Here is a 27,509-nt window from a genome sequence, read left to right as displayed (position 1 = left end):
ATGTACTAACTGCGCTGATTTCTTAACTCTCCGCAAGGGTTTCTGTGCGGCCACAAGTGGCTACATATGCTGGCCTAAGTTAGTTTGGAGCAACTATTAGCTGTCCAAACCGGCTTAAATGGACAAAATGGCTGATAATGCCCGCCTTTGGAAAAAAAAACGAAACTAAAAAAAATCCTAACTAACTCACTTACACTGGCGCAAATTAAAAGTGCAGAATGGGGATTTTTAAGATACTCCAGAAAAATCAAGTTGCTCCAAAAAAAATGGAGCAACTCCAGGGCAAATTTGGGCCCATAGAGCCCTGTGTATTGTGTTGTAGTTCACAGCTCTAATACTGTAAATGACAGCGAGAAGAAACTACTGACTACAGTCTAAGTTCTGTTACAGCAGTTCTGTGTTGTTGAAATGCCAACACACCAAGCTTTATTTTAATAGCCTTTTTACAAAATGACTTTCTTGGTTATTAAATTCTCCCAAGAGGTGTTTGTGAATGAAGCACATAGAGGAGACATGAGGCCCACTCAGTACACAACAGTCATTAAATTGGTCTGACATCTCAGTCATTGCAGCAGTTTGTTAATAACAATGGGCCTCCTGGTCATTAAGTGGTCTTGAGAGCCTTATTATTGACCATTTCTACATCCTAACATCAATCATATTTAATATTGCAGCTCATAAGTAGCTTCTGAAATAGATTTATTGCTATGTTAAATGTGAAAATAAAATCAACACAATGCAAGGTAATCGGAAGTTTTAATATCCTTCAATACAGTTTCGTAAATAATTAGCTTATGAAAATGTGGAGTATGACTCAATCCTTGAGGTAATGTGATTTTTTTTTTATAGTAAAAACATTTTTTTGTTTGATGGTTCTTGTTTTGTTCAGTTCTGATGGTGATTTATTTGCCATCCTCGTTTTTAATTCTCGGGTGTTTTCATTCATGTATATTTTAAAGCCATTGTACCATTTGATTGCTTGCTGCTTGCAGGGAGAGTGCATTGACACATTAGACGTCTTTCTGCTCACATTGGGAGCAAAGCCGATTTAAGGGTTAAAACAGTTTATTTGTTCTTGGTCTCTAGGGTTCAGTTCGCTCAGGAAACTGGATGCCCCTGTCCAATAATAGTCAGCTTCTTTGGGTTGTTGTCCTGATCTGGCAACCACTTTCCATGCTGGGCTGTGAAGCCCGTAGGCAAGTGCACCTGGGAGTACCCTGTAATGAATTGGTAAATTTCTGCACTGGCCTTTTTTTTCTGACTTGAGGAACACAGGGTGAATGCGATTTTAAAAATATACATATATGGCTGTCGTTTAAAATACTCTCTTGGTGTGTCAGAGGAGTGGCTCCTGAAGTTTCACCCAGCCTGGATGGGCTATAGCTAGAACAGGCACTTTGCTCCACTTATTCTGTTTATACCCCTGGTGGCTGTCCAGGAAACATATGATCAGTCCCGAGGACTCAGCCCAATGTGTGCTGAGCTTGTCCACTGGGTCAAGCAAGCTAGCACAGCTCTTGGTATTACCTGCAAGAAGATGTATCCGCCTGCCCTCCAATGTGACAGAGTGCAGCCCTCCTCACAAACAAAACATGTTGAGACTGTTTCCACTGAAGCAGAGAAAACTACGAGAAGATTTAATAGATGTTTTCAGAATTATGAAGGATATTGATGGAGTGAATAGAAAAGGCTATTTTCTCTGAGTGAGGAGAGTGGTTAGGAAAAAATTCTTTATTCAAAGGATTATTCGAACATAGAATGTTTTGCCACAGGGTGTGGATGAGGAAGAGATCATTGCATTTTTAAAGGTAAATTGGATAAATATTTGAAGGAGGGCAGAGCGGTGGGGTTTTCATTCCTCCAGCAGAGAGCCAGCACAGATTCAAAGACATTTTGTGCTGTAGAATTGTAAGGTTCTGTATAGCTAAATCACAGGTTGGACATAGACCAATCCAAACAGGTGATAGTCCGCCTCCATCAGAAGCTGGAAAGCACCACAATATTTGGGGACTTCTCGGTGGCTCACGCAGTGTAAACCTGGCCCTCCCCAGTATAACAATCCACCAATAAACAGAAAAGGACAAGTTGGAAGAGCTGGCCTAGTCTGGTGATCACTTTTTTATGTCAAGCTCCTGTAGCGAGTGCTCCTAGGAACTTCCTGTAGTGATTTAGCAAATTTCTGGCTTTAGGTGAATTATTTCAAAATTGGTTTCTGCTAACTGTAACTGAAAACGAGTTACTTTTTCTGTATCAAGGGAATGGCCAGTACATAAAACTGACCACATTCATTCACATCTTCAATAAGATTCAACGAGACTTTTACGTTAGTGCTACTACCTGTAGGAAGAAACTAATCCGATCAAATTTGCTTAGTGGCTGGTTTGTCTTTCTTTGAAATATCAATGGCCCTGATTTTGCAGTCAGCAGCAAAGTGATGGCACTCGCCGCTGACCTCGAAGAAAGCTGCCCACAAGATCTAATGAGCTCTGTGGCGTGGATTTCACCTTTTATTCTGGCGCCACCTATAGGGGTTCTCTGGAGTCCAGCGACAGGGATGTCATCAAGCACTCTATACAGCCAATCCCATTGAAGAATTCTCACATACAGCACACCAGGAAGTAAAAAGCACTGATTATCATTCACTTTTTAATCATTTTAGAGAGCAAAATAAAGATTGGGACATACACATGGAATTACGGTAGAAGCCGAAATATCATAAACAAACTTTACTTTTTTATTATTTTAAAAATATATGTAATTTGTATCATAACAGAGAAATTGAACATTCCCCAAATTTAAAATTAGTTTTTCAGGACCAGAGAGATTGTTTAGCAGTAATTATGACTGTTAAAACCCTAGTTACACCTCATTCAACAAAGCTTAACTTTTTCGGGGTTTTTTACAGCGCGATTGGAGTGTAAAAAGTGGACATTTACATCAATTCAAATGATCTGTAAGATTTCCATCTGCGAGGACTTCAGCAGCACACCCTATGGAGGAGAGGTGAATCACTGGCAGCCTCTTCTGGATTTCCATGTTTAACTGCGCATGTGCAAACGCCAGAAGGTGCTGTCAGTTTCACAGAGCAGTAACAGTTTTGCCGTGTGCCATTGTGTGCGAGTCTGCAGACTGAAGGAAATAGAGTAATCTGTTGTCTCCTATGACTGTACCATGTTTGGAACGAGGATAGTTAACATTAACACCTGCAACATGTAAACCTACTTTTGGCATAAAGCCCTAGCTGCTCTTATGACTTTGACTGCTATGAGGTTAACCCAGAAATTGTGACACCTGCCTGTTGTCATCACATTGGGATAAAAAATCTGTCTCACATAAAAGCCTTGCAGGTGAAAGAAATACTTTCTAAAGAAGAAGTTTTAACCACTTGTGGGTTGACTATTGTTTCCTAGGTACTTACACCATCAGTAACTTGTGTTTCAGTGTGCTTCTATGTATTATCTTTCTTGTAAGTTATTTTTATAGTTGTAGCCTGAACATAACAGCCTAGCAGCATGTTATTTACTGCTTTTCAGAGAAGACAGGAGGAGCTGGTGGCAATCCCCCACGATTTATGATGCCCTATACCATCGTCTGGGGTAGGGTTCCCAACCCTCCCGCTTTGAGCTGGAGTCTACTGGAATGGGCGATTGATCTCCCGAGCCCTGCTGTTGGCAACTCGGGAGAAACTGCTCCTGTATGCGTGGCTCATGCATGTGCAATACCCTGGTTGTCATGGTTTGCAACCAAACCATGTTGTCTGAGCCCTGCTGGTCCCCTGCCATTGGGAACACACCGCTTCCTTACTGCTTACAGGAGTCAGGCAGCTTTGGTGCTTCTCCCTGAGGCCTGAGGCTCACCTCCCTGAAGCTGGGCTTCAGTAGTGGGGTGTGGGAGTCAGTGAATTGAATTAGGTGTGGTTTAGGTTTTATTTATTTTTATAAGTTGGTGTGTATTGTAAAAAGTCATAACTGTACGAAAACTTTAGTTAGAATATTGATGATGTTTTTGTTCAATCGGTGGTATTTACCTGGTGTTTCTCATTCTCGACACGGTAGAAACATCACAGAGGTAGTTTTTATTTAAACATTGCTTATTCTTAAATCTTTATTTTGTGTTCTTTCTTTGATTTATAAGTTGTTATTCATCTCACTGTAAAACAAAACATCTAGCACTCAGTTTTACTTGATTGCCTTGAGACTTTTGAACTATAAGGCTTCTATAACATCAGGTCCTTGCTGCTGGGTGTGTTCTTTAAATTTCACTAACACTGCTCCATTGATAGCCCACACCACTCTCCTGCATTTAAATCAGGCCTAATCATGAAAATCAATTGGCTTCCAGTTGACCTCATCAGGTGAGCAGCGATTGCTTGCTCAATCTGCACTACATATAAAAATCTACCATATGGTCTAGTAATAATAAACTTTAATGGAAAAGAAGACTGTGATTCTTTTTTGTTGTATATACATTATACTGCATTTTTCAAATTTTGAATATAATTTTTATTTTGCAGGTGAGGCTGATCAAATAGCATGAGACTAATGAGTAGGTTATTCTCTGCTTCACTCATGGGGGTAGGAGCTGGGGATTGGGACTAATTGGACAGCTCTTTCACAGAGCCAATACAGCCTTATGGGCTGAATGGCCTCCCTCTGTGCTGTATAATTCTATGAGTTACTTACTAAGTTACTCATGAGTTACTCAATATGCAGTGTTTTAAAATGTTGTTTTCTGTTTGTAAAGATATTTACTTTATGTGAATTTTGATTTTGAGTTTTTAATCTTGTGTTATTGGCAGGGAAAGCGTGTCATGCTGAAGACCAAGTGACATGAGTGATTATTGCAAATAAGGATCTGTGCAGTTTAGAATTTTTTTTTAAATCACTCTCTTGTACAAGAAAGAAGGCAGATCACATGAAAATTTTCCCACATCTAGTATAAATGGAAATCAAAATTTAATTTCATGTATCTCTGTCATCATAATTTCAGATATCCTGCTCAAAACTATTTGCTTCTGTCAGCTAGCACAGACTGGCTGCTATCAGGTGCTACTCTGTTCCCGAGTGCTTTCCTTTGCTGTCTGTCTCTGACTGTAAGACTAACAAGAGGATGGAAGCAAGTCTGGATCGAAACCTGGTGTGGCAGCTCACAAGTTTCATCTCTTTACCACAGATGAGAAGTAGTATCTTTAGTGTTCCAAAGATGATGTTTAACTCTTAAGTAGCTTCTGGCGGGTCAAAGTGCAGGAGAGCAATCTCTGGCCATTATGTAATATTTGGCCACTGGATCTGACTTTAATCAAATAGAAGCACAATTACAGCAGCTCACAGAGCTTCCAACAGTGACATTTCATAGGGAAAACAATTAGTCTTCCCTCAAAGTTACTAAAAGACTGGGGTCCTGGCCAATATTTATCCCTCAACCAACATCAAAACAAAAACAGGTTGTATGGTCATTTATCTTGTTGCTGTTTATGGGATCTTGCTGTATGCAAATTGTCTGCTGCATTTCCCTATATTACAATACTGACTACTGTTCAAAATGTACTTCTTTGGCTGTGAAGTGTTTTGGGATGTCCTGAGGTCGTGAAAGACAAGTTCTTTCTCAAAATAGTACAGGTAGATGTAAATAAACAAGTGAACAAACGGTAACAGACTATTCACCACTTATTACTAGTACCTTGACTCTGGCATCAATCTAAAAATGTGTGAAAAGGGTTATCAGCAAATTTGTAAAATAAAGTAATTTTTGTTTGTTAAGGAGGAGACCAGGAACAAAAAGTGAATCTTGAACACACATTAAGAACAGGTGTTAGTGATACAAAAGAATGGCAACATTTCATAGCTAGTATTTATTGTTTAATAAAATCTAACTATTATAGTACAACCAATGCTATAACAACAATTGATATTTATATAGTGCCTTTAAACAGTAAATAGAATTCAGATATATTTTATGAAGACATCACCAAAGTAATTTATGGTAATATTTTATTAAACATTGAATTTTTTATGTGCCTGATTCATTTCAACAGGTAATTGTAGTTTGTTTGAAGTAGATCTATAAATGAATGGATCGTACCACCACCCTTATAATATGATGCAGATGTATGTTTGGTAATAGATTGCACAAAATGAGAGTTATGGTACATTTCAAAACCATTATTTCTTATACAATGAAAAATCTGAAGTAGTTACCTAGCATCTATTTTAGTCTTCCATTCGAAATAAAAACTCAAAATATCATTTAACAATTATCATGAAAAATATACATTCAGACTTTGGAGTGCAGTGTTGCAAATGGTGAATTCTATAGATTTTCATACCGCAATGAGTACAAAGGTGATTTTAATTCTAAGCCAGCCTGACCCTGACTCTCACTACAAAACTAACACCAAACCTTTCTATTTATTACTGGTATTTTATGTTTTCCATGTACCCTTTTCAGACATCCGCCTCACTGTGTCCTAGATCGACTGCTAGTTGCCTCTAAGTCTCTTACAATATTATTGGTATTATTAAAAGTGTCAGCCTGGTTCAGTGGTAGCACTCTCATCTCTGAGTCAGAAGGTCATCAGTTTCAATTCCAATGCATCTGCCAGAACTAAGCATGGCTCCATGTACAAGGTCCCACACAAGAGATTGGTGTGCAAAATGAAAGCACATGGTATTGGGGGTAATGTATTGACATGGATAGAGAACTGGTTGGCAGACAGGAAGCAGAGAGTCTGGATAAACGGGTCTTTTTCAGAATGGCAGGCAGTGACTAGTGGGGTGCCGCAAGGCTCAGTGCTGGGACCCCAGCTATTTATAATATACATCAATGATCTAGATAAAGGAATTGAGTGTAATATCTCCAAGTTTGCAGATGAGACTAAGCTAGGTGGCGGTGTGAGCTGCGAGAAGGATGCTAAGAGGCTGCAGGGTGACTTGGACAGGTTGGGTGAGTGGGCAAATGCATGGCAGATGCAGTATAATGTGGATAAATGTGAAGTTATCCACTTTGGTGGCAAAAATACGAAGGCAGAATATTATCTGAATGGCGGCAGATTAGGAAAAGGGGAGCTGCAAGAGACCTGGGTGTCATGGTACATCAGTCATTGAAAGTTGGCATGCAGGTACAGCAGGCAATGAAGAAGGCAAATGGCATGTTGGCCTTCATAGCTAGGGGTTTTGAGTATAGGAGCAGGGAGTTGTACAGGGCCTTGGTGAGGCCTCACCTGGAATATTGTGTTCAGTTTTGGTCTCCTAATCTGAGGAAGGACATTCTTGCTATTGAGGGAGTGCAGCGAAGGTTCACCAGACTGATTCCCGGGATGGCATGACTGACATATGAGGAGAGACTGAATCGATTGGGCCTGTATTCACTGGAGTTTAGAAGAATGAGAGTGGATCTCGTAGAAACATATAAGATTCTGACGGGACTACACAGGTTAGAGGCAGAAAGAATGTTCCCGATGTTGGGGAAGTCCAGAACCAGGGAACACATTCTAAGGATAAGGGGTAGCCATTTAGGACTGAGATGAGGAGAAACTTCTTCACTCAGAGAGTTGTTAACCTGTGGAATTCCCTACCACAGAGAGTTGTTGATGCCAGTTCATTGGATATATTCAAGAGGGAGTTAGATATGGCTCTTACGGCTAAAGTGATCAAGGGGTATGGAGAGAAAGCAGGAAAGGGGTACTGAGGGAATGATCAGCCATGATCATATTGAATGGTGGTGCAGGCTCGAATGGCCGAATGGCCTACTCCTGCACCTATTTTCTATGTTTCTATGTTTCTGTTCTTCATGTGTAGTAAACAATTGTGTTAGATTAAACCAATTATCACACAAGACTAGAAAATTATGTTGTCCACAATAAAAGAATTTGCAATCTCTGGATCAATTACCAAAACTTCTCCACACCAATAAGTGCTGATCACTACTTGGGAACTATTGCAGATAAACTTTAATAACACCCGCCTCCCCCGCTTTTTTTCTCTCTTTCCCATGGCAGCTGGTGATCAGTCCACCATTCAGACCCCATCTAGACTCATCGTTTGTTTCCTAACTTGTGCCATCTCATTTTGCCCATCATCCCTTTTGTCTCTTAAACCTCTCTGCCTTCCACCCTATCACAGACCTTTCCTTTTGATCTTTCCTCCCCTCCCCCTTTCACTGCCCCTGCATTCCCTTAAGAATCTGTTACATCTCAAACTTTTCCAGTTCTGACGAAGGGTCACAGATCAGAAACATTAGCTCTATTTCTCTCTCCACAGATGCTGCCTGACCCACTGAAATTTTGAGCATTTTCTGTTTTTATTTCAGATTCCAGCATCCACAGTATTTTGCTTTTGAAGAAGAAAAAGGTGTTTGTTTAACAACTTGCACCATCTGAACTTAATTTTATTGGGTCTGACCTAGTGCTGGTTCAGAATTGTAATAGTTGCTAACTCTGACTGACATTAAACTCAAAAATAGTACATTCATGCTTCATTATCCTGCCTTAATCACTATTTTGTAAAAAATCTTTTGGGAAGGAGTGGTTGCAGAATGTATATGGCCATTTCTCTCCCCGTCCCTCCTCACATTTCTGTTTTAAGAAAAACTGTCATTGACTGTTGATGTCCATAAGTGACTTTTTTCCCCAAGGGTGGAATCCTTCATTAGTTTACAGAATGAAAAAATACTTTCTGTGCTGACGCATTTGTGAACAAAATCTAGCGGTGAGTAATGACAAGAGGGCTTCAAACTAATTAGTGAGGGGGGAGGATTCAGGTGAACAAAAATTTAAGAAGTCAAAGAATAAGGAGAAGGCAATAGAGCAGGATAGCACTGGGGGAAATAAAAACCAGAGCATGCCAGGAAGGGGACAGAATGTATAAACATAAAGGTGAATCAGAAAATGGGGTCAAAGCAGGAAAAAATGCTAAAAAAAACAAATTTAAAAGCTCTTTATCTGAATGCGCGTAGCATTCATAACAAAATAGATGAGTTGACGGCACATATCGATATATATGGGTATGATCTGATAGCCATTACAGAGACATGGTTGCAAAGTGACCTGGACTGGGAACTAAATATTCAAGGGTATTTGACAATTCGGAAAAGGAGGTGGGGTAGCTCTGTTAATAAAGGATGAGATTAGTGCATTGGTGAGAAACGATATTGGCTCAGAAGATCAAGATGTTGAATCAGTTTGGGTGGAGATGAGGAATTATAAAAGGAAAAAGTCGCTGGTGTGTGTAGTCTGTACGCCCCCTAACAGTACCTACACTGTTGGATGGAGTATAAATTAAGAAATAATGGAGGCTTGTAAACAAGGAACGACAATAATCATAGGCGATTTTAACCTTCATATTGATTGGACAAAGCAAATTGAGGAAGAGTTCATAGACTGTATCCGGGATGGTACTTTGCAGAACCAACCAGGGAGCAGGCTCTCTTAGATCTGGTACTGTGTAATGAGTCAAGATTCATAAATGATCTCCGAGTAAAGGATCCTCCAGGAATGAGTAACCATAACACGGTTGAATTTCAAATTCAGTTGGAGGGTGAGAAAGTTGGATCTCAAACCAGTGTCCTAAGCTTAAATAAAGGAGACTACAAAGATATGAAGGCAGAGTTGGCTAAAGTGGACAGGGAAAATAGATTAAAGTATGGGACGGTTGATGAGCAGTGACAGACATTTAAGGAGATATTTCATAAATCGCAACATAAATATATCCCAATGAGAAGGAAAGACTGTAAGAGAAAGGATAACCATCCATGGCTAACTAAGGAAATAAGGGATGGTATCAAAGTGCAAACAAAGGCCAAGACTAGTGGGAGGCCAGAGGATTGGGAAACTTTTAAAAGCCAGCAAAGAACAACTAAAAAAATGATAAAGAGAGGGAAGATTGACATGTTTGTAACCTTCACATAACTGTAACCTTTATGTAACAACACTGTACACTGTATACACCTGAGAAATGCTCACCTTGACCACAGGGGGTGAACTTGTGGGAGACACTCCTCACCTGGTCAGCCAGGTATATAAAGGGAGGTTCCACGCAGGGTCATCACTCCTTGTTCCTGTGAATAAAGGTACAGGTCACAGAGTGACCTTGTCTCCAGTATGTGCCTCGTGTTGATTTGCTGCAGCGTGTAAAGACACAACATTTGGTGACGAGAAACGGGAATCAACGACTCAAGAGAATGGCCACCGGTAGCACAGAGGAACGGTACTGTGTTGGTGAGGACTGGGACGATTTCATTGAGAGGCTCCAGCAGAGCTTTGTCACAAAGGACTGGCTGGGAGCGGCAGCGGCAGCGGCTGACAAGCGAAGGGTGCATCTACTGACCAGCTGTGGACCTAAGACGTACGCGCTGATGAAAGACCTGCTCGCACCCGAGAAGCTGGCGGACAAGATCTTCAAGGAGCTCAGCAAACCGATCGGTGAGCACCACAAACCGGCGAGTTCTATATGCACCGACGTCGGGAAGGGCAGAGCATACTGGACTTCGTTGCAGACGTTTGGCACTTGGCCAGCCTCTGTAAGTTCACAGATGTCTGCATGGGGGAGATGTTACTGGATTTCTTCATTGAGGGCATTGGTCATGCTGGGATTTTTAGGAAGCTAATTGAGACCAAGGACTTGACCTTGGAAGCAGCGGCGTTGATGGCTCAAACCTTCATGGCGGGGAAGGAGGAAACCAAGATCATATACGCGCGCAACTCTGCTCCCAACATGGCGATGGAGCAGGGAGTTAATATGATAAACGCGACACAGAACCCTGCAGGCAGGCAAGGGCAATTCGACACCAACCAGGCAGTAACAGACTCTAGGGTGGGTCCTCAACAGAGACAATGCCAGGTTGAGCGGACATTTACACCATCACAAGGGACAATACGTCCCGAGATGGGGCCATTGACACCCACAAACAGAGTGCTCAAGAGTAATCAAAGAGACAATCAGAGAGGAATGCCTGGCAACAGCTCTTTTGTTCACAACAATCTCAGCTCATGCTGGAGGTGCGGGGGCAGACATGCTGCAAAAACCTGCAGGTTTCAACAATTCTTCTGCAGAAATTGTAACTTGAGTGGACATTTAGCCAGGATGTGCAGGAAGCCTGCAGCTGGTTTACGAAGTGGAGGAACCACAAGAGGGATCTGCCAGGCAGGGTAATGCTTGGGACACAGCAATGGACGTTGAAGTTCAGCGGGTCCAAGTGGCAAACATCCACAGCTCATACACAAAGATGCCACCTATGATGATGAGAGTACTGTTCAACGGCATCCTGGTACACATGGAGCTGGACACAGGGGCCAGCCAGTCACTTATGAGTGTCCAACAATTCGATAAACTGTGGCCACTCAGAGCTAGCAGACCCAAACTAGAACGCATTGACACGCAATTACGGACGTACACCAAAGAGATCATCCCAGTGCTAGGCAGTGCAATGTTGGTGGTCACACATAATGGATCTCAGAACCGGCTGCCACTCTGGATTGTCCCGGGAAATGGTCCCGCGCTTTTGGGGAGGAGCTGGCTAGCCGAGATGAACTGGAAATGGGGGGAATGTGCATGCCATTTCATCTGTGGAGCGAAGTGCATGCTCACAGGTCCTACAAAAGTTAGAGTCATTATTTCAATCTGGCGTCGGGACTTTCAAAGGCACCAAAGTAGTGATACGCATCACCCTGGATGCCACACCAGTGCACCACAAAGCCAGAGCTGTGCCGTATGTGATGCGGGAGAAAACTGAGAGTGAGTTGGACAGGTTGCTAAGAGAGGGCATAATTTTGCCCGTTGAATTCAGCGACTGGGCAAGCCCCATCGTCCCTGTCCTAAAAACGGATGGCTCAGTCAGGATCTGTGGCGACTACAAGGCCACCATCAACCGTGTCCCTTCAGGACCAATACCCGCTTCCGAGAGCGGAGGATCTTTTTGCCACGCTGGCAGGCGGCAAGCTGTTCACCAAGTTGGACCTCACTTCAGCCTTCATCACCCAGGAACTGACCGAAGAATCCAAGCTACTGACCACCCATCACCACGCACAAGGGGCTGTTTGCCTACAACAGGTGTCCATTTGGCATTCGTTCAGCAGCCGCTATCTTTCAGAGGAACATGGAAAGCCTGCTCAAATCCATCTCCGGAACAATCGCATTTCAGGACGACATCCTTACCACGGGTCGAGACACCGAAGAACACCTACACAACCTGGAGGAGGTGCTACGCCGACTGGACCAGGTAGGCCTGCAACTAAAGAAATCCAAGTGTGTGTTTTTGGTCCCAGAGGTCGAGCTTTTGGGCAGGAGGGTTGCCGCAGACAGGATCCGGCCCACCGAATCCAAAACGGAGGCGATCCGTCGCGCGCCCAGGCCCGGCAACACATCAGAGTTGCGTTCATTTCTGGGACCATTGAACTATTTTGGGAACTTTCTACCGAACTTAAGTACATTGCTGGAACCGCTACACGTGCTCCTGCGTAAGGGTTGCGATTGGTTTTGGGTGGACTGTCAGGAACGGGCTTTCAATCGGGCGCGGAACCTGCTTTGTTCTATAAGTTATTGACCCTGTACGACCCCTGTAAGAAATTGGTTTTGACATGCGATGCATCATCCTATGGGGTTCGGTGCGTGTTGCAACAGAGTAATGATGAGGGCCAACTCCAACCTGTGGCTTATGCCTAGGTTGCTCTCCCAAGCACAAAGGGGTATGGAATGGTTGAAAAGGAAGCACTCGCATGTGTCTACGGGGTGAAAAAGATGCACCAGTACCTTTTTGGCAGAAGGTTCGAGTTATAAACGGACCACAAGCCGTTAACATTCCTGCTGTCCAACAGCAAAGCTGTCAATGCCAATGCGTCAGCTCGCATACAGCGATGGGCTCTCACGCTGGCTGCGTACGACTACACCATACGGCACCAGCCAGGCACCGAAAATTGCGCTGACGCGCTCAGCAGGCTTCCACTGGCCACCACTGAGGGGGCAGTGGAGCAAAGCGCAGAGATGGTCATGGCTGTCGATGCCTTTGACAGCGCAGGCTCCCCATCACAGCCCACCAGATCAAAACCTGGACAAACAGAGATCCCCTCCTATCTCTGATTAAGAAATGTGTCCTGACTGGGGATTGGGCGCCCGCACACGGAGCATGCCCTGAAGAGGTCAGACCGTTTCACAGATGGATGGATGAACTCTCCATCCAAGCCGACTGCCTACTATGGGGCAGCCGGGTAGTCACGCCCCAGAGGGGTAGGAAAGCATTCATCAGGGAACTCCACAGCGAGCACCCAGGCATCGTGCTTATGAAGGCCATTGCCCGGTCACATGTATAGTGGCCGGGAATTGATGCAGACCTGGAACACTGTGTTCGCAGGTGCACGACGTGTGCCCAGCTGGGCAATGCCCTCAGGGAGACCCCACTCAGCCCGTGGTCCTGGCCCACCAAGCCATGGTCACGTAGACTACGCGAGCCCGTTCATGGGAAAAATGTTCCTCATTTTTGTTGATTCGTACTCGAAATGGATCGAATGCATCATATTGAATTCGTGCATGTCATCCATCACAGTGGAGAGTCTGCATGCGGTCTTTGCGACCCACAGCTTGCCAGACATCCTAGTTAGCGACAACGGCCCGTGTTTCACTAGCTATGAATTCCGGGAGTTCATGTCAGGTAATGGCATCAAACATGTCAGGACAGCGCCTTTCAAGCCGGCTTCCAATGGCCAGGCGGAACGAGCGGTCCAAATCATAAAGCAAGGACCCTCCCTTCAATACCATCTATCGCGCCCCCTGCTGGCCGACAGGTCCCGACCGCATTTGCTCACGGGAGTCCCGCCAGCGGAACTACTCATGAAACGTACACTAAAACTCGGCTGTCCCTCATTCATTCAGTCTTGTCAGACATTGTTGAGGGCAAGCGCCAGTCCCAAAATGAGTGCCACGACCGTAACTCAAAGGGGAGATGGATAGAAATCGATGACCCTGTATTTGTTCTTAATCACACTGTGCGGCCCAAGTGGCTTGAGGGTACTGTAATTGGTAAAGAGGGGAATAGGGTCATAGTGGTCAGACTCAACAATGGGCAGATATGCCGCAAGCATCTGGACCAAGTTAAAAAAAGGTTCAGCATAGACCCACTGAGGAAAATCATGAGATGCTGCCCACACCACCACCAGTGAACGAGCAACAAGAACCATCAGCAGCATGCACAGTCCTTGCGGTCAGCCCGGACGAGCCGGAATCACCACAGGTGACAAAGACGCATGCCAAGGCTCAACAACCAGAGCCCCAACTGCGGCGCTCCACGAGAGAGTGTCGACCGCCTGAAAGACTCAATCTTTGATCCAAAGACGTTGGGGGGAGGTGATGTCATGTTTGTAACCTTCACATAACTGTAACCTTTATGTAACAACACTGTACACTGTATACACCTGAGAAATGCACACCTTGACCACAGGGGATGAACTTGTGGGAGACACTCCTCACCTGGTCATCCAGGTATATAAGGGAGATCCCATGCAGCGTCAGCACTCCTTGGTCCTGTGAATAAAGGTACAGGTCACATAGTGACCTTGTCTCCAGTATGTGCCTTGTTGATTTGCTGTAGTGTGTAAGGACACAACAAACATAGATTATGAAAGTAAACTGGCATGGAATATAAAAATAGATAGTAAGAATTTCTACAGGTACATAAAAAGGAAAAGAGTGGCTAAAGTAAATGTTGGTCCCCTAGAGGATGAGACTGGGGAATTAATAATGGAGAACAGGGAAATGGCAGAGACGTTGAACAAATATTTTGTATCGGTCTTCACAGTAGAAGATACTAAAAACATCCCAATAGTGGATAATGAAGGGGCTATAGAGAGGGAGGAACTTAATACAATCACTATCACTAATGAAGTAGTACTTGGTTAAATGATGGGAGTAAAGGCGGACAAGTCCCCTGGACCTGATGGCTTACATCCTAATGTCTTAAAAGAAGTGGCTGCAGAGATAGTGGATGCATTGATTGTAATCTACCAAAATTCCCTGAATTCTGGGGCAGTCCCAGCGGATTGGAAAATTGCAAATTTAAAAAAGGAGGCAGACAAAAAGCAGGAATCTATAGACCAGTTAGCCACTTTGCAGCACTTTGGCTGAAAAAATAGAAAAGCAAATTATAATTTAAATGGAGAAAAATTGCAAACTGCTGTAGTACAGAGGGACGTGGGGGTCCTTGTGCATGAAATATAAATATGAGTATGCAGGTACAGCAAGTAATCAGGAAGGCAAATGGAATGTTGGCCTTTATTGGAAAGGGGATAGAATATAAAAGCAGAGAAGTCCTGCTACAACTGTACAGGGTATTGGTGAGGCCTGGAGTAATGCGTACAGTTTTGGTCTCCGTATTTAAGAAAGGATATACTTGCATTGGAAGCTGTTCAGAGAAGGTTCATTAGGTTGATTCCGGAGATGAGGGGGTTGACTTATGAAGGTAGGTTCAGTAGGTTGGGAACCTTCAGAAGAATGAGGGGTGATCTTATCGAAACATATAAAATATTGAGGGGACTCGACAAGGTGGATATTTCCACTCACAGGGGGAACTAAAACTAGGGGACATAGTCTCAGAATAAGGGGCCACCCATTTAAAACTGAGATGAGAAAGAATTTCTTCTCTCAAAGGGTTGTAAATTTATGGAATTCTCTGCCCCAGAGAGCTGAGGTGGCTGGGTCATTGAATATATTTAAGGCAGAGATAGACAGATTTTTGAGCGATAGGGGAATAAAGGGTTATGGGGAGCGGGCAGGGAAGTGGAGCTGAGTCCATGATCAGATCAGCCATGATCTTATTGAATGGCTGAGCAGGCTTGAGGGGCCAAATGGCCGACTGCTCCTATTTCTTATGTTCTTATGACATACAACGGATCTAGTTGCCAGCCCTCTCAGTTGCCCCATGGCCATATTCGCTTTCATATTACTGTGCTGAAGTATAATTTTTCACGGTAGTCAAGGTATTAATTTTTTTTTGCTGCAGCTTTTTATTTTTCATCATGATAGTTCTCACTTTCTATTTTCTACCCCCAGGCCACATGGAGAGTAAAGCTCTCTTTGCTCAGTTCCAGTGATGCTCCTTAACTCCAACTTCAGTGAAGCATTCCTGTTGCAAATTCCACATTTGTTATACTTTTGGTTTTTCTATAAATGAGATTAGAAATGTAGGTGAATTGTGGGCCCATACTTGAGAGGAACTGAACTGAAACAGCTCAAACTCATAGACCTCTGAGAGCCAACAGAGATACCACATCTATATAGCCTGTCAATGTGGATGGATTCAGCATAAATATTGCTTTCTTAATGTTTACCCCTTGTCTCACACTACCTACCCCTGCGGCATTAGACACCATTTGTGTGTTTAGAGCATCAACCATTTGTTAATGATACCATTTAACCAGTTGCTACGAGGTACTCGAGTAGTCAAGCTTGCTGTGAGTGGTCTATCTTGTGGAATATGTTCTGGCTCAGCTCGCTATTTTCCCCAGATGATCAGACTGAAACGAAGACCTTTCCATGAGGCCACTCATAAAGATTTTCTTCAGCTCTGCGGTGACTATCACAAACATGCCACTACTCCATGTCAGCACTCCATGCCACTACTCCATACCACTACTCCATACCACCACTCCATACCACTACTCCATACCACCATTCCATACCACTACTCCATACCACCATTCCATACCACCATTCCATACCACTACTCCATACCACCATTCCATACCACCATTCCATACCACTACTCCATACTACCACTCCATACCACCATTCCATACCACCACTCCATGCCACCACACCATGCCACTACTCCATACCATCATTCCATACCACTACTCCATACCACCATTCCATACCACTACTCCATACCACCATTCCATACCACTACTCCATACCACCACTCCATACCACCATTCCATACCACCATTCCACACCACCATTCCATACCACTACTCCATACCACCATTCCATACCACTATTCCATACCACCACTCCATGCCACCACACCATGCCACTACTCCATACCATCATTCCATTCCACTACTTCATGCCACTACTCCAGACCACCATTCCATACCACTACTCCATACCACCATTCCATACCACCATTCCATACCACTATGCCATACCACCATTCCATACCACCACTCCATACCACCATTCCATACCACTACTCCATACCACTACTCCATACCACCACTCCATACTACCATTCCATACCACTACTCCATACCACCATTGCATACCACCACTCCATGCCACCACACCATGCCACTACTCCATACCACTATTCAATACCACTACTCCATACCACCATTCCATACCACCACTCCATACTACCATTCCATACCACTACTCCATACCACCACTCCATACCACCACTCCATGCCACCACACCATGCCACTACTCCATACCACTATTCAATACCACTACTCCATACCACCATTCCATAGCACTACTCCATACCAGCACTCCATACCACCATTCCATACCACTACTCCATACCACTACTCCATACCACCACTCCATACTACCATTCCATACCACTACTCCATACCACCATTGCATACCACCACTCCATGCCACCACACCATGCCACTACTCCATACCACTATTCAATACCACTACTCCATACCACCATTCCATAGCACTACTCCATACCACTACTCCATACCACCATTCCATACCACTACTCCATACCACCATTCCATACCACCATTCCATACCACTACTCCATACCACCATTCCATACCACCATTCCATACCACTACTCCATACTACCACTCCATACCACCATTCCATACCACCACTCCATGTCACCACACCATGCCACTACTCCATACCACCATTCCATACCACTACTCCATACCACCATTCCATACCACCACTCAATACCACTACTCCATACCACCATTCCATACCACCATTCCATACCACTACTCCATACTACCACTCCATACCACCATTCCATACCACCACTCCATGTCACCACACCATGCCACTACTCCATACCACCATTCCATACCACTACTCCATACCACCATTCCATACCACCACTCAATACCACTACTCCATACCACCATTCCATACCACCACTCCATACCACCATTCCATACCACTACTCCATACCACCATTCCATACCACCACTCCATACCACTACTCCATACCACCACTCCATACTACCATTCCATACCACTACTCCATACCACCATTGCATACCACCACTCCATGCCACCACACCATGCCACTACTCCATACCACTATTCAATACCACTACTCCATACCACCATTCCATACCACTACTCCATACCACTACTCCATACCACCATTCCATACCACTACTCCATACTACCACTCCATACCACCATTCCATACCACTACTCCATACCACCATTCCATACCACTACTCCATACCACCATTCCATACCACTACTCCATACCACCACCCCATACCACCATTCCATACCACCATTCCACACCACCATTCCATACCACTACTCCATACCACCATTCCATACCACCATTCCATACCACCATTCCATACCACCATTCCATACCACCACTCCATGCCACCACACCATGCCACTACTCCATACCATCATTCCATTCCACTACTTCATACCACTACTCCATACCACCATTCCATACCACCATTCCATACCACTACTCCATACCACCATTCCATACCACCATTCCATACCACTACTCCATACTACCACTCCATACCACCATTCCATACCACCACTCCATGTCACCACACCATGCCACTACTCCATACCACCACTCCATACCACCATTCCATACCACCACTCCATGTCACCACACCATGCCACTACTCCATACCACCATTCCATACCACTACTCCATACCACCATTCCATACCACCACTCCATACCACTACTCCATACCACCATTCCATACCACCACTCCATACCACCATTCCATACCACCACTCCATACCACTACTCCATACCACCATTCCATACCACTACTCCATACCACCATTCCATACCACCACTCCATACCACCATTCCATACCACTACTCCATACCACCATTCCATACCACCACTCCATACCACTACTCCATACCACCATTCCATACCACCACTCCATACCACCATTCCATACCACTACTCCATACCACCATTCCATACCACTACTCCATACCACCATTCCATACCACCACTCCATACCACCATTCCATACCACTACTCCATACCACCACTCCATACTACCATTCCATACCACTACTCCATACCACCATTGCATACCACCACTCCATGCCACCACACCATGCCACTACTCCATACCACTATTCAATACCACTACTCCATACCACCATTCCATACCACTACTCCATACCACTACTCCATACCACCATTCCATACCACTACTCCATACTACCACTCCATACCACCATTCCATACCACTACTCCATACCACCATTCCATACCACTACTCCATACCACCATTCCATACCACTACTCCATACCACCACTCCATACCACCATTCCATACCACCATTCCACACCACCATTCCATACCACTACTCCATACCACCATTCCATACCACCATTCCATACCACCACTCCATGCCACCACACCATGCCACTACTCCATACCATCATTCCATTCCACTACTTCATGCCACTACTCCATACCACCATTCCACACCATTACTCCATACCACCATTCCATACCACTACTCCATGCCACTACTCCATACCACCATTCCATACCACTACTCCATACCACCATTCCATACCACCACTCCATACCACCATTCCATGCCACTACTCCATACCACCATTCCATACCACTACTCCATACCACCATTCCATACCACCACTCCATACCACCATTCCATGCCACTACTCCATACCACCATTCCATACCACTACTCCATACCACCATTCCATACCACCATTCCATACCACCACTCCATACCACCATTCCATACCACCATTCCATACCACCATTCCATACCACCATTCCATACCACTACTCCATACCACCACACCATACCACTACTCCATACCACCACTCCATACCACCATTCCATGCCACTACTCCATACCACCATTCCATACCACTACTCCATACCACTACTCCATACCACCATTCGATACCACCATTCCTGGCATTATTATAAATGCTGATAAAATGCTCCATTCTTTTTTCGCCATTGTGTAAAAGCAAACTGTGAACTGGTTGGATAACTACTTGGGCTCCTTCACAAATTACTGAAAATGGCAATATAATTGCACAATCAGATGTAATGGGCCTGAATCTGCGGTCAGAGGCTTCCCACGGGCGCAATAACCGCAATAAATTTATGCACCTACCTGATGGCTTTGAATCCACGGAGTCCCGCGGTCCTGGGCCTCTAAGCGTACGCCTGCGTAGAGACCCATGTATCCCAGGGATGCAGGCGGTTCGCAAGCGTCCTGGGATCATGTGGATCAACCCAACCAATCAGAAAGGGGCTTCCCAATATGCTTATGGGGATTCCATTTACGTACAGAATCCCCATAAGCTTATTAGGAATCACAAAAAATAAGTGTACACAACCTTGAAATTAAAAAATCATTGCATGTTTAAAATGAATTAAAATACAATTTTATTAAACATTTAAAACAAAAATTAAATTTAAAAATAATAAATGTAAACATTTTTTAAGGGGCCAAAAATATCACAAACTAATTTTAACGGTTTTTGAATGTTAAAATGATTTTTTTTAAATTATTTTAATATTTATTTCCACCCTTACCCTGGTAAAAGAAGGCCTTACGGCTGCTTTTACCGAGCGTAAGAGTTTCATGTTCATTCGCTGGGCAAGGTTTGGGGAAAGAGGCCAACTCTCTGCCAACGAATGTCCATTTCCCGGGAATACGGAGGATCTGTCAAGCAGCCCATGTGTAAACCCAGAACTTGTGGGTCACTTACGGCCACATAGGCACAGAAATACGTCTACTTGTATTGGCTACAATTTTTTGCAGTTTTTGTTTTTATGTACGCATTCATCAAACTTAATTCTGGCTGCAGATGAGGTGGAATGAAGGGCACAACAGTGAACTCATTTACATTTACATGTACAATGGGGAACATCATCTAGCTGTAAGTGGCAGGAAACACTCTGCCCTTGTTCATTCAGTTCTGGCCAGTGGTGATCTGAGCAGGATTATTGAATTTTCTGCGCCACTTATTATTAATGATTGAAAAATATTTTTCCTATCATGCGTTTTTATTTTGCAGAGGTTTACTGGTAGTTAAGGAATATTGCCTCTTTACTAAGAAGTACTTAGACACTACTGGAAATTACACAGAAACATAGAAAATAGGTGCAGGAGTAGCCCATTTGGCCCTTAGAGCTTGCACCACCATTCAAATAAATCATGACTGATAATTCCCTCAGTACCCCTTTCCTGCTTTCTCTCCATACCCCTTGATCCCCTTAGCCGTAAGGGCCATATCTAACTCCCTCTTGAATATATCCAATGAACTGACATCAACAACTCTCTGCGGCAGGGAATTCCACAGGTTAAAAACTCTCTGAGTGAAGAAGTTTCGCCTCATCTCAGTCCTAAATGGCCTACCCCTTATCCTAAGACTATGTCCCCTGGTTCTGGACTTCCACAACATTGGGAATATTCTTCCCGCATCTAACCTGTCCAGTCCCGTCAGAATCTTTTACGTTTCAATGAGATCCACCCTCATCCTTCTAAACTCCAGTGAATAAAGGCCCAGTTGATCCAGTCTCTCCTCATATGACAGTCCAGCCATCCCTGGAATCAGTCTGGTGAACCTTCGCTGCACTCCCTCAATAGCAAGAACCGTCCTTCCTCAGATTAGGAGACCAAAACTGAATACAACATTCCAGGTGAGGCCTCACTAAGGCCCTGTACAACTGCAGTAAGACCTCCCTGCTCCTATATCAAATCCCCCAGCTATGAAGGCCAACATACCATTTGCCTTCTTCACCGCCTGCTGTACCTGCATGCCAACCTTCAATGACTGATGAACCATGACTCCCAAGTCTCATTGCACCTCCCCTTTTCCTAATCTGCCGCCATTCAGATAATATTCTGCCTTCGTGTTTTTGCCCCAAAATGGATAACCTCACATTTATTCACATTATACTGCATCTGCCATGCATTTGCCCACTCACCTAACCTGTCCAAGTCACCCTGCAGCCTCTTAGCATCCCCCTCACAGCTCACACTGCCACCCAGTTTAATGTCATCTGCAAACTTGGAATATTACACTCAATTCCTTCATCCAAATCGTTAATATATATTGTAAAGAGCTGGGGTCCCAGCACTGAGCCCTGCGGCACTCCACTAATCACTGCCTGCCATTCTGAAAAGAACCCGTTATCTCGACTCTCTGCTTCCTGTCTGCCAATGAGTTCTCTATCCATGTCAGTACATTACCCCCAATACCATGCGCTTTGATTTTGCACACCAATCTCTTATGCGGGACCTTGTCAAAAGCCTTTTGAAAGTCCAAATTCACCACATCCACTGGTTCTCCTTGATCCACTCTGCTACTTACATCCTCAAAAAATTCCAGAAGATTCGTCAAGCATGATTTCCGTTTCATAAATCCATACTGATTTGGACCGATCCTGTCACTGCTTTCCAAATGCACTGCTACTTCATCCTTAATGATTGATTCCAACATTTTCCCCACTACTGATGTCAGGCTAACCGGTCTATAATTACCCGTTTTCTATCTCCCTCTTTTTTTAAAATGTGGTGTTACATTAGCTACCCTCCAGTCCATAGGAACTGATCCAGAGTCGATAGACTGTTGGAAAATGATCAACAATGCATCCACTATTTCTAGGGCCACTTCCTTTAGTACTCTGGGATGCAGACTATCAGGCCCAGAGGATTTATTGGCCTTCAATCCCATCAATTTCCTGAAAACAATTTCCCACCTAATAAGGATATCCTTCAGTTCCTCCTTCTCACTAGACCCTCGGTCCCCTGTACTTCCGGAAGGTTATTTGTGTCTTCCTTCGTGAAGACAGAAGCAAAGTATTTGTTCAATTGGTCTGCCATTTCTTTGTTCCCCATTATAAATTCACCTGAATCCGACTGCAAGGGACCCACATTTGTCTTCACTCATCTTTTTCTCTTCACATATCTATAGAAGCTTTTGCAGTCAGTTTTTATGTTTCCTGCAAGCTTGCTCTCGTATTCTATTTTCCCCCTCTTAATTAAACCCTTAGTCCTCCTCTGTTGAATTCTAAATTTCTCCCAGTCCTCAGGTTTGTTACTTTTTCTAGCCAATTTATATGCCTCTTCCTTGGTTTTAACACTATCCTTAATTTCCCTTAGCCACGGTTGAGCCACCTTCCCGTTTTATTTTTACTCCAGACAGGGATGTACAATTGCTGAAGTTCATCCATGTGATCTTTAAATGTTTGCCATTCCTTATCCACCGTTAACCCTTCAAGTATCCTTTGCCAGTCTATTCTAGCCAATTCATGCCTCATACCGTCGAAGTTACCTTTCCTTAAGTTCAGGACCCTAGTCTCTGAATTAACTGTGTCACTCTCCAGCTTAATAAAGAATTCTACCATATTATGGTCACTCTTCCCCAAGGGGCCTCGCACAATAAGATTGCTAATTAGTCCCTTCTCATTACACATCACCCAGTCTAGGATGGCCGGCTTTCTAGTTAATTCCTCGACATATTGGTGTAGAAAACCATCCCTAATATACTCCAGGAAATCCTCCTCCACCGCATTGTTACCAGTTTGGTTCGCCCAATCAATATGTAGATTAAAGTCACCCGTGATAACTGCTGTACCTTTATTGCACACATCCCTTATTTCTTGTTTGATGCTGTCCCCAACCTCACTACTACTGTTTGGTGGTCTGTACACAACTCCCACTTGCGTTTTCTGCCTTTTGGTATTCCGCAGCTCCACCCATGCCGATTCCACATCATTCAGGCTAATGTCCCTCCTTACTATTGCATTAATTTCCTCTTTAACGAACAATGCCACCCCGCCTCCTTTTCCTCTCTGCTTATCCTTCCTAAATGTTGAATACCCCTGGATGTTGAGTTCCCAGCCTTGGTCATCCTGGAGCCATGTCTCCGTGATGCCAATTACATCATATCCGTTAACTGCTGTCTGCGCAGTTAACTCGTCCACCTTATTCCGAATAATCCTCGCATTGAGGCACAGAGCCTTCAGGCTTGTCCTTTTAACACACTTTTAACACAAATTAACATGTCTTTGTCTCCTTAGGCTTTGCACAATGAGAGTACATTCACACAATTTGGGAAAAAAAAGAAAGACTGAAATTTATATTGCATTTTAGTACTTTTCTTAGAAATGCCTGAAAGAGCTTCATTTACGAGTTACTTTAAGCCAGTGACTTGTTACATTGACAAAGGAACATATGTAGATAATACTGCTGTTTCTTTTTTCCTTTGCAGCATGTGATTCTGAATAAAGACTGACCTGCCCACCTTTAGGACACTTTAGTGCCTTCGATTTGCTGCTGAAAATTCAGTATTATTCTGTTTAAATATTATGTTGTTCAGGATTGGTATTCATTTCTTGAAAGTATTAAAAAGCAAAACTGTACCCTGGTTTGGAAAAGGTAAGACATAAGGAAAAAAAAACTGGAAATCTCTCATATCTGACCCAGATGACCCCAGGCCTGGCTCTTTATACCAACTTGCAGCTCTGCCGTCAGGAGAGAAGATAAGTTAACATTTCAAAAGTAGAATAAAACATGTGAAATACCCCAATTTGTCTTTTCTCTTTACTGATACTGCTTGAGCTGCCGTGTGTTTCTAGCATTTTCTGTTTTTTTATTTCAGATGTAGCCTGTTCATCAGAACTGAATCCTAATGGAGGGCCTATTGTTAATCTAAGATTTCACATTATAATTGCTGATGGACCTTTATGCATTTTATTTTTGAGAAGAATCCAGCTTATTCTGAGTGAAGGTTTTTCATTTCGGAGAAAATTCAATTTGTGGTAACTTTGAAAATAATGCACGTAATATGCTCTAATGAACTGAATTGTGTGTCGATGTACTGTTAAATATTATCAGTTCAATGTTTCCTTGTGTTTTGTAGCTTTATATGAAGCTGAAATGTGAAGATTCCTCACTGCTGGAGCAAACAGAACAGCTGCTGGCAGAGTTGGGACCTGCTGAAGAATCAGACCTGTCAGACGATGAGAAACTTCCCATTGAGAATATCAAGGATGACTTTGTAGAAAGCAGTGAGGATGAAGAAATGGAACTTTGAAATAAATATTTCGATAATATATCTTTTACCAAAAATGAAAAAAAAACCTTTTATGTTGCTTAAATAAGGTGTCTCATTTTATGAGGGGTGGAAGAGTAGAGAAGGTCTGCTTGCAACCATCGAAAACAGTTTCAGCTGTTACCATGGTGACAATCTGTGCATGATGTTGTTTGCAACACTGAACTCTGAACAGCTCAGTAAAATTCAATATATGTGTGAATGTGACATAATTTTACAATAAAGATGTTTATTACTTGAAGAAGCAAAATCTTCAAATAAAGATTCTATGATTAAAATCAGGACAATCAAAAAATGCTCTGTGGACATTCTACTGCTGACCTAGATGGTGCAAAAGCAATGTCAACATGATGTCATCAATGTTATTACATCTGATGCTATTGTAAGCAAATAATACTGGCTTGAAAACCAGAAGCATGTCATTACAGCGCCTCTTTAAAATGAACTTTTTAAAATGTCCTGGTGTATTTATAATGGATCCTTTCTAAAAATCGTCTTCAAATTAACATTTTTTGGCATGATTGAAACAAAAACTGTCAATCTGGAAATCTGAAATGAAAACAGAAATTGTTTTAAAATACACAGCAAGTCCATCAGTGTCTAAGAACCAAAAGGTGGGTTAAGACTTTGGGTGGAGCTTCTTCATCATTACAGTTGTGATGGGGTCTCCAACCAAATTGTTAACCTGTCTTTTCTCTCTTCAATGTTGATGGATTTGCAGCGTACTTAAAGCATTTGTTAATTCTTTTGGCACATTGAGGTTTTCAGTTAAACTAAATTATATTTCCTCAAATAAAACAATTTAATAATAAAATCAAATTATTTGTAAGAAAAAACAAATCCTTAAATCAAAATACATCTGTTGCTTTCTAATCAGATTAAACAGTCTGATATACAAATGAATATCTAATTATTCCCTTTGAACAACATTTAGTTCTCAAAACAAGATGAATAAATTGTGTAAGTAGTTAAATATCACTTAGTAAATTTTATCCATTCACCAGAAAAAAGGGCATCAAACAAAGTATCTGCAGTACGTATATTAAGTTCCTGATTTTTTTTTTTATATACACTCAAAATCAATTAGTTACTAGCTTAGATGTGTGGTAATTCCAGTTCTCTGGAACTCTGCTTTACCTGACCCAACCTTTCCATATATAACAGGATAACAATGAACTGCCAGGAAACATGAGAAATAAAGATAGGTCATTCTTGGCCACTGTTCATCATTTCTGCACACCTGGGTTTCAATGCAGCTTAGACAAAAATGGTGATGAGCAGATCTTTTGCTTGCTGAGAGCACTTATCAATCGCAAGTAAATTCTCTTCTGCTGAGTGTATCCTCTCTTTAGCGCAAAATTCCTCCCAGTTGATCCTTTTAAAAAGGAACCTTCTGGTTATTGTCAAGGAATGAATAACTTTACATATCTTCTATATAACTTCAGTTATATACAGGGAGTCTCCCAGTTGGGTTTACTTTTCTTAATGCTGTTTTGAATAATAAAAAATATGAAATGTATTCGGTTTATTTTCATTTCTTCTGAGGGTCTGTAATCTTTAGAAATGTGCAATTTAGAAATTCCATGGTTGGATTCATGAGTTGAGTTCTAAGATAGTAAAATTAAATAAGTCATTTATAATTTTCATTTTGTCCTGTAAGAAAATAATCCTGACCAGGTTAGTTTGATTTACATTTGTGTTTAATCATTAATGAATAAACATTTGAAGATTGTAGATTGCAAAATGATGTGGACATGTACTGATATTTATATGCAATCTTTTGTAAATAGAAATCATTTTCATCATCACATAATAAAATTGGAAACTACCAATTAAGCGCATTATGTTTGCCTAGATGATTAGTGTCATTTAATAATATACCTAAATGAAAACTAATTACTTTGAACCCTATAATTTATGTTGATTATCCTCATTTAAGTTGTCTGGTAAAAATATCCAACAATCACAAGTAGGTTTGAAGATAAGAAGTAATGAGACACAAGTTAGCTGACTAAAACTTGGAACAAAGTATCTTCAAATTCCATGATTATATATTACTATTTAGAATTTGTGCAATTGGTTAAAACATGTGTGGTAACGGGTAACATAAAACGAATAATTTTTAAAGTTAGCGAATAAAGTTTCTTCTGTCAAATAAAATGAAACAAAAGTAGGTATTAAAAAAAGAGGGGCTGTTATTAACGAATC

At 42.6% G+C, this 27,509-nt stretch overlaps 1 protein-coding gene across 1 annotated transcript in view; it reads left to right on the top strand.

The window, feature by feature from the left end:
- LOC139263963 (uncharacterized) overlaps window positions 1-27,050 on the top strand; it is a 697,384-nt gene extending 670,334 nt beyond the window's left edge. Inside the window, exon 11 of the mRNA XM_070880058.1 lies at window positions 25,110-27,050. Coding sequence (XP_070736159.1) covers window positions 25,110-25,283 — 174 coding nt within the window. The 3' untranslated portion in view covers window positions 25,284-27,050. The remainder of the gene's footprint in view (window positions 1-25,109) is intronic.
- Window positions 27,051-27,509: the final 459 nt, after the last annotated feature.

Source organism: Pristiophorus japonicus, chromosome 5, assembly GCF_044704955.1.
Source record: "Pristiophorus japonicus isolate sPriJap1 chromosome 5, sPriJap1.hap1, whole genome shotgun sequence".
Lineage (NCBI taxonomy): Eukaryota > Metazoa > Chordata > Chondrichthyes > Pristiophoridae > Pristiophorus > Pristiophorus japonicus.
Note: the sequence above shows the minus strand (reverse complement) of the source record. Positions and strands in the feature narration are given on the sequence as shown.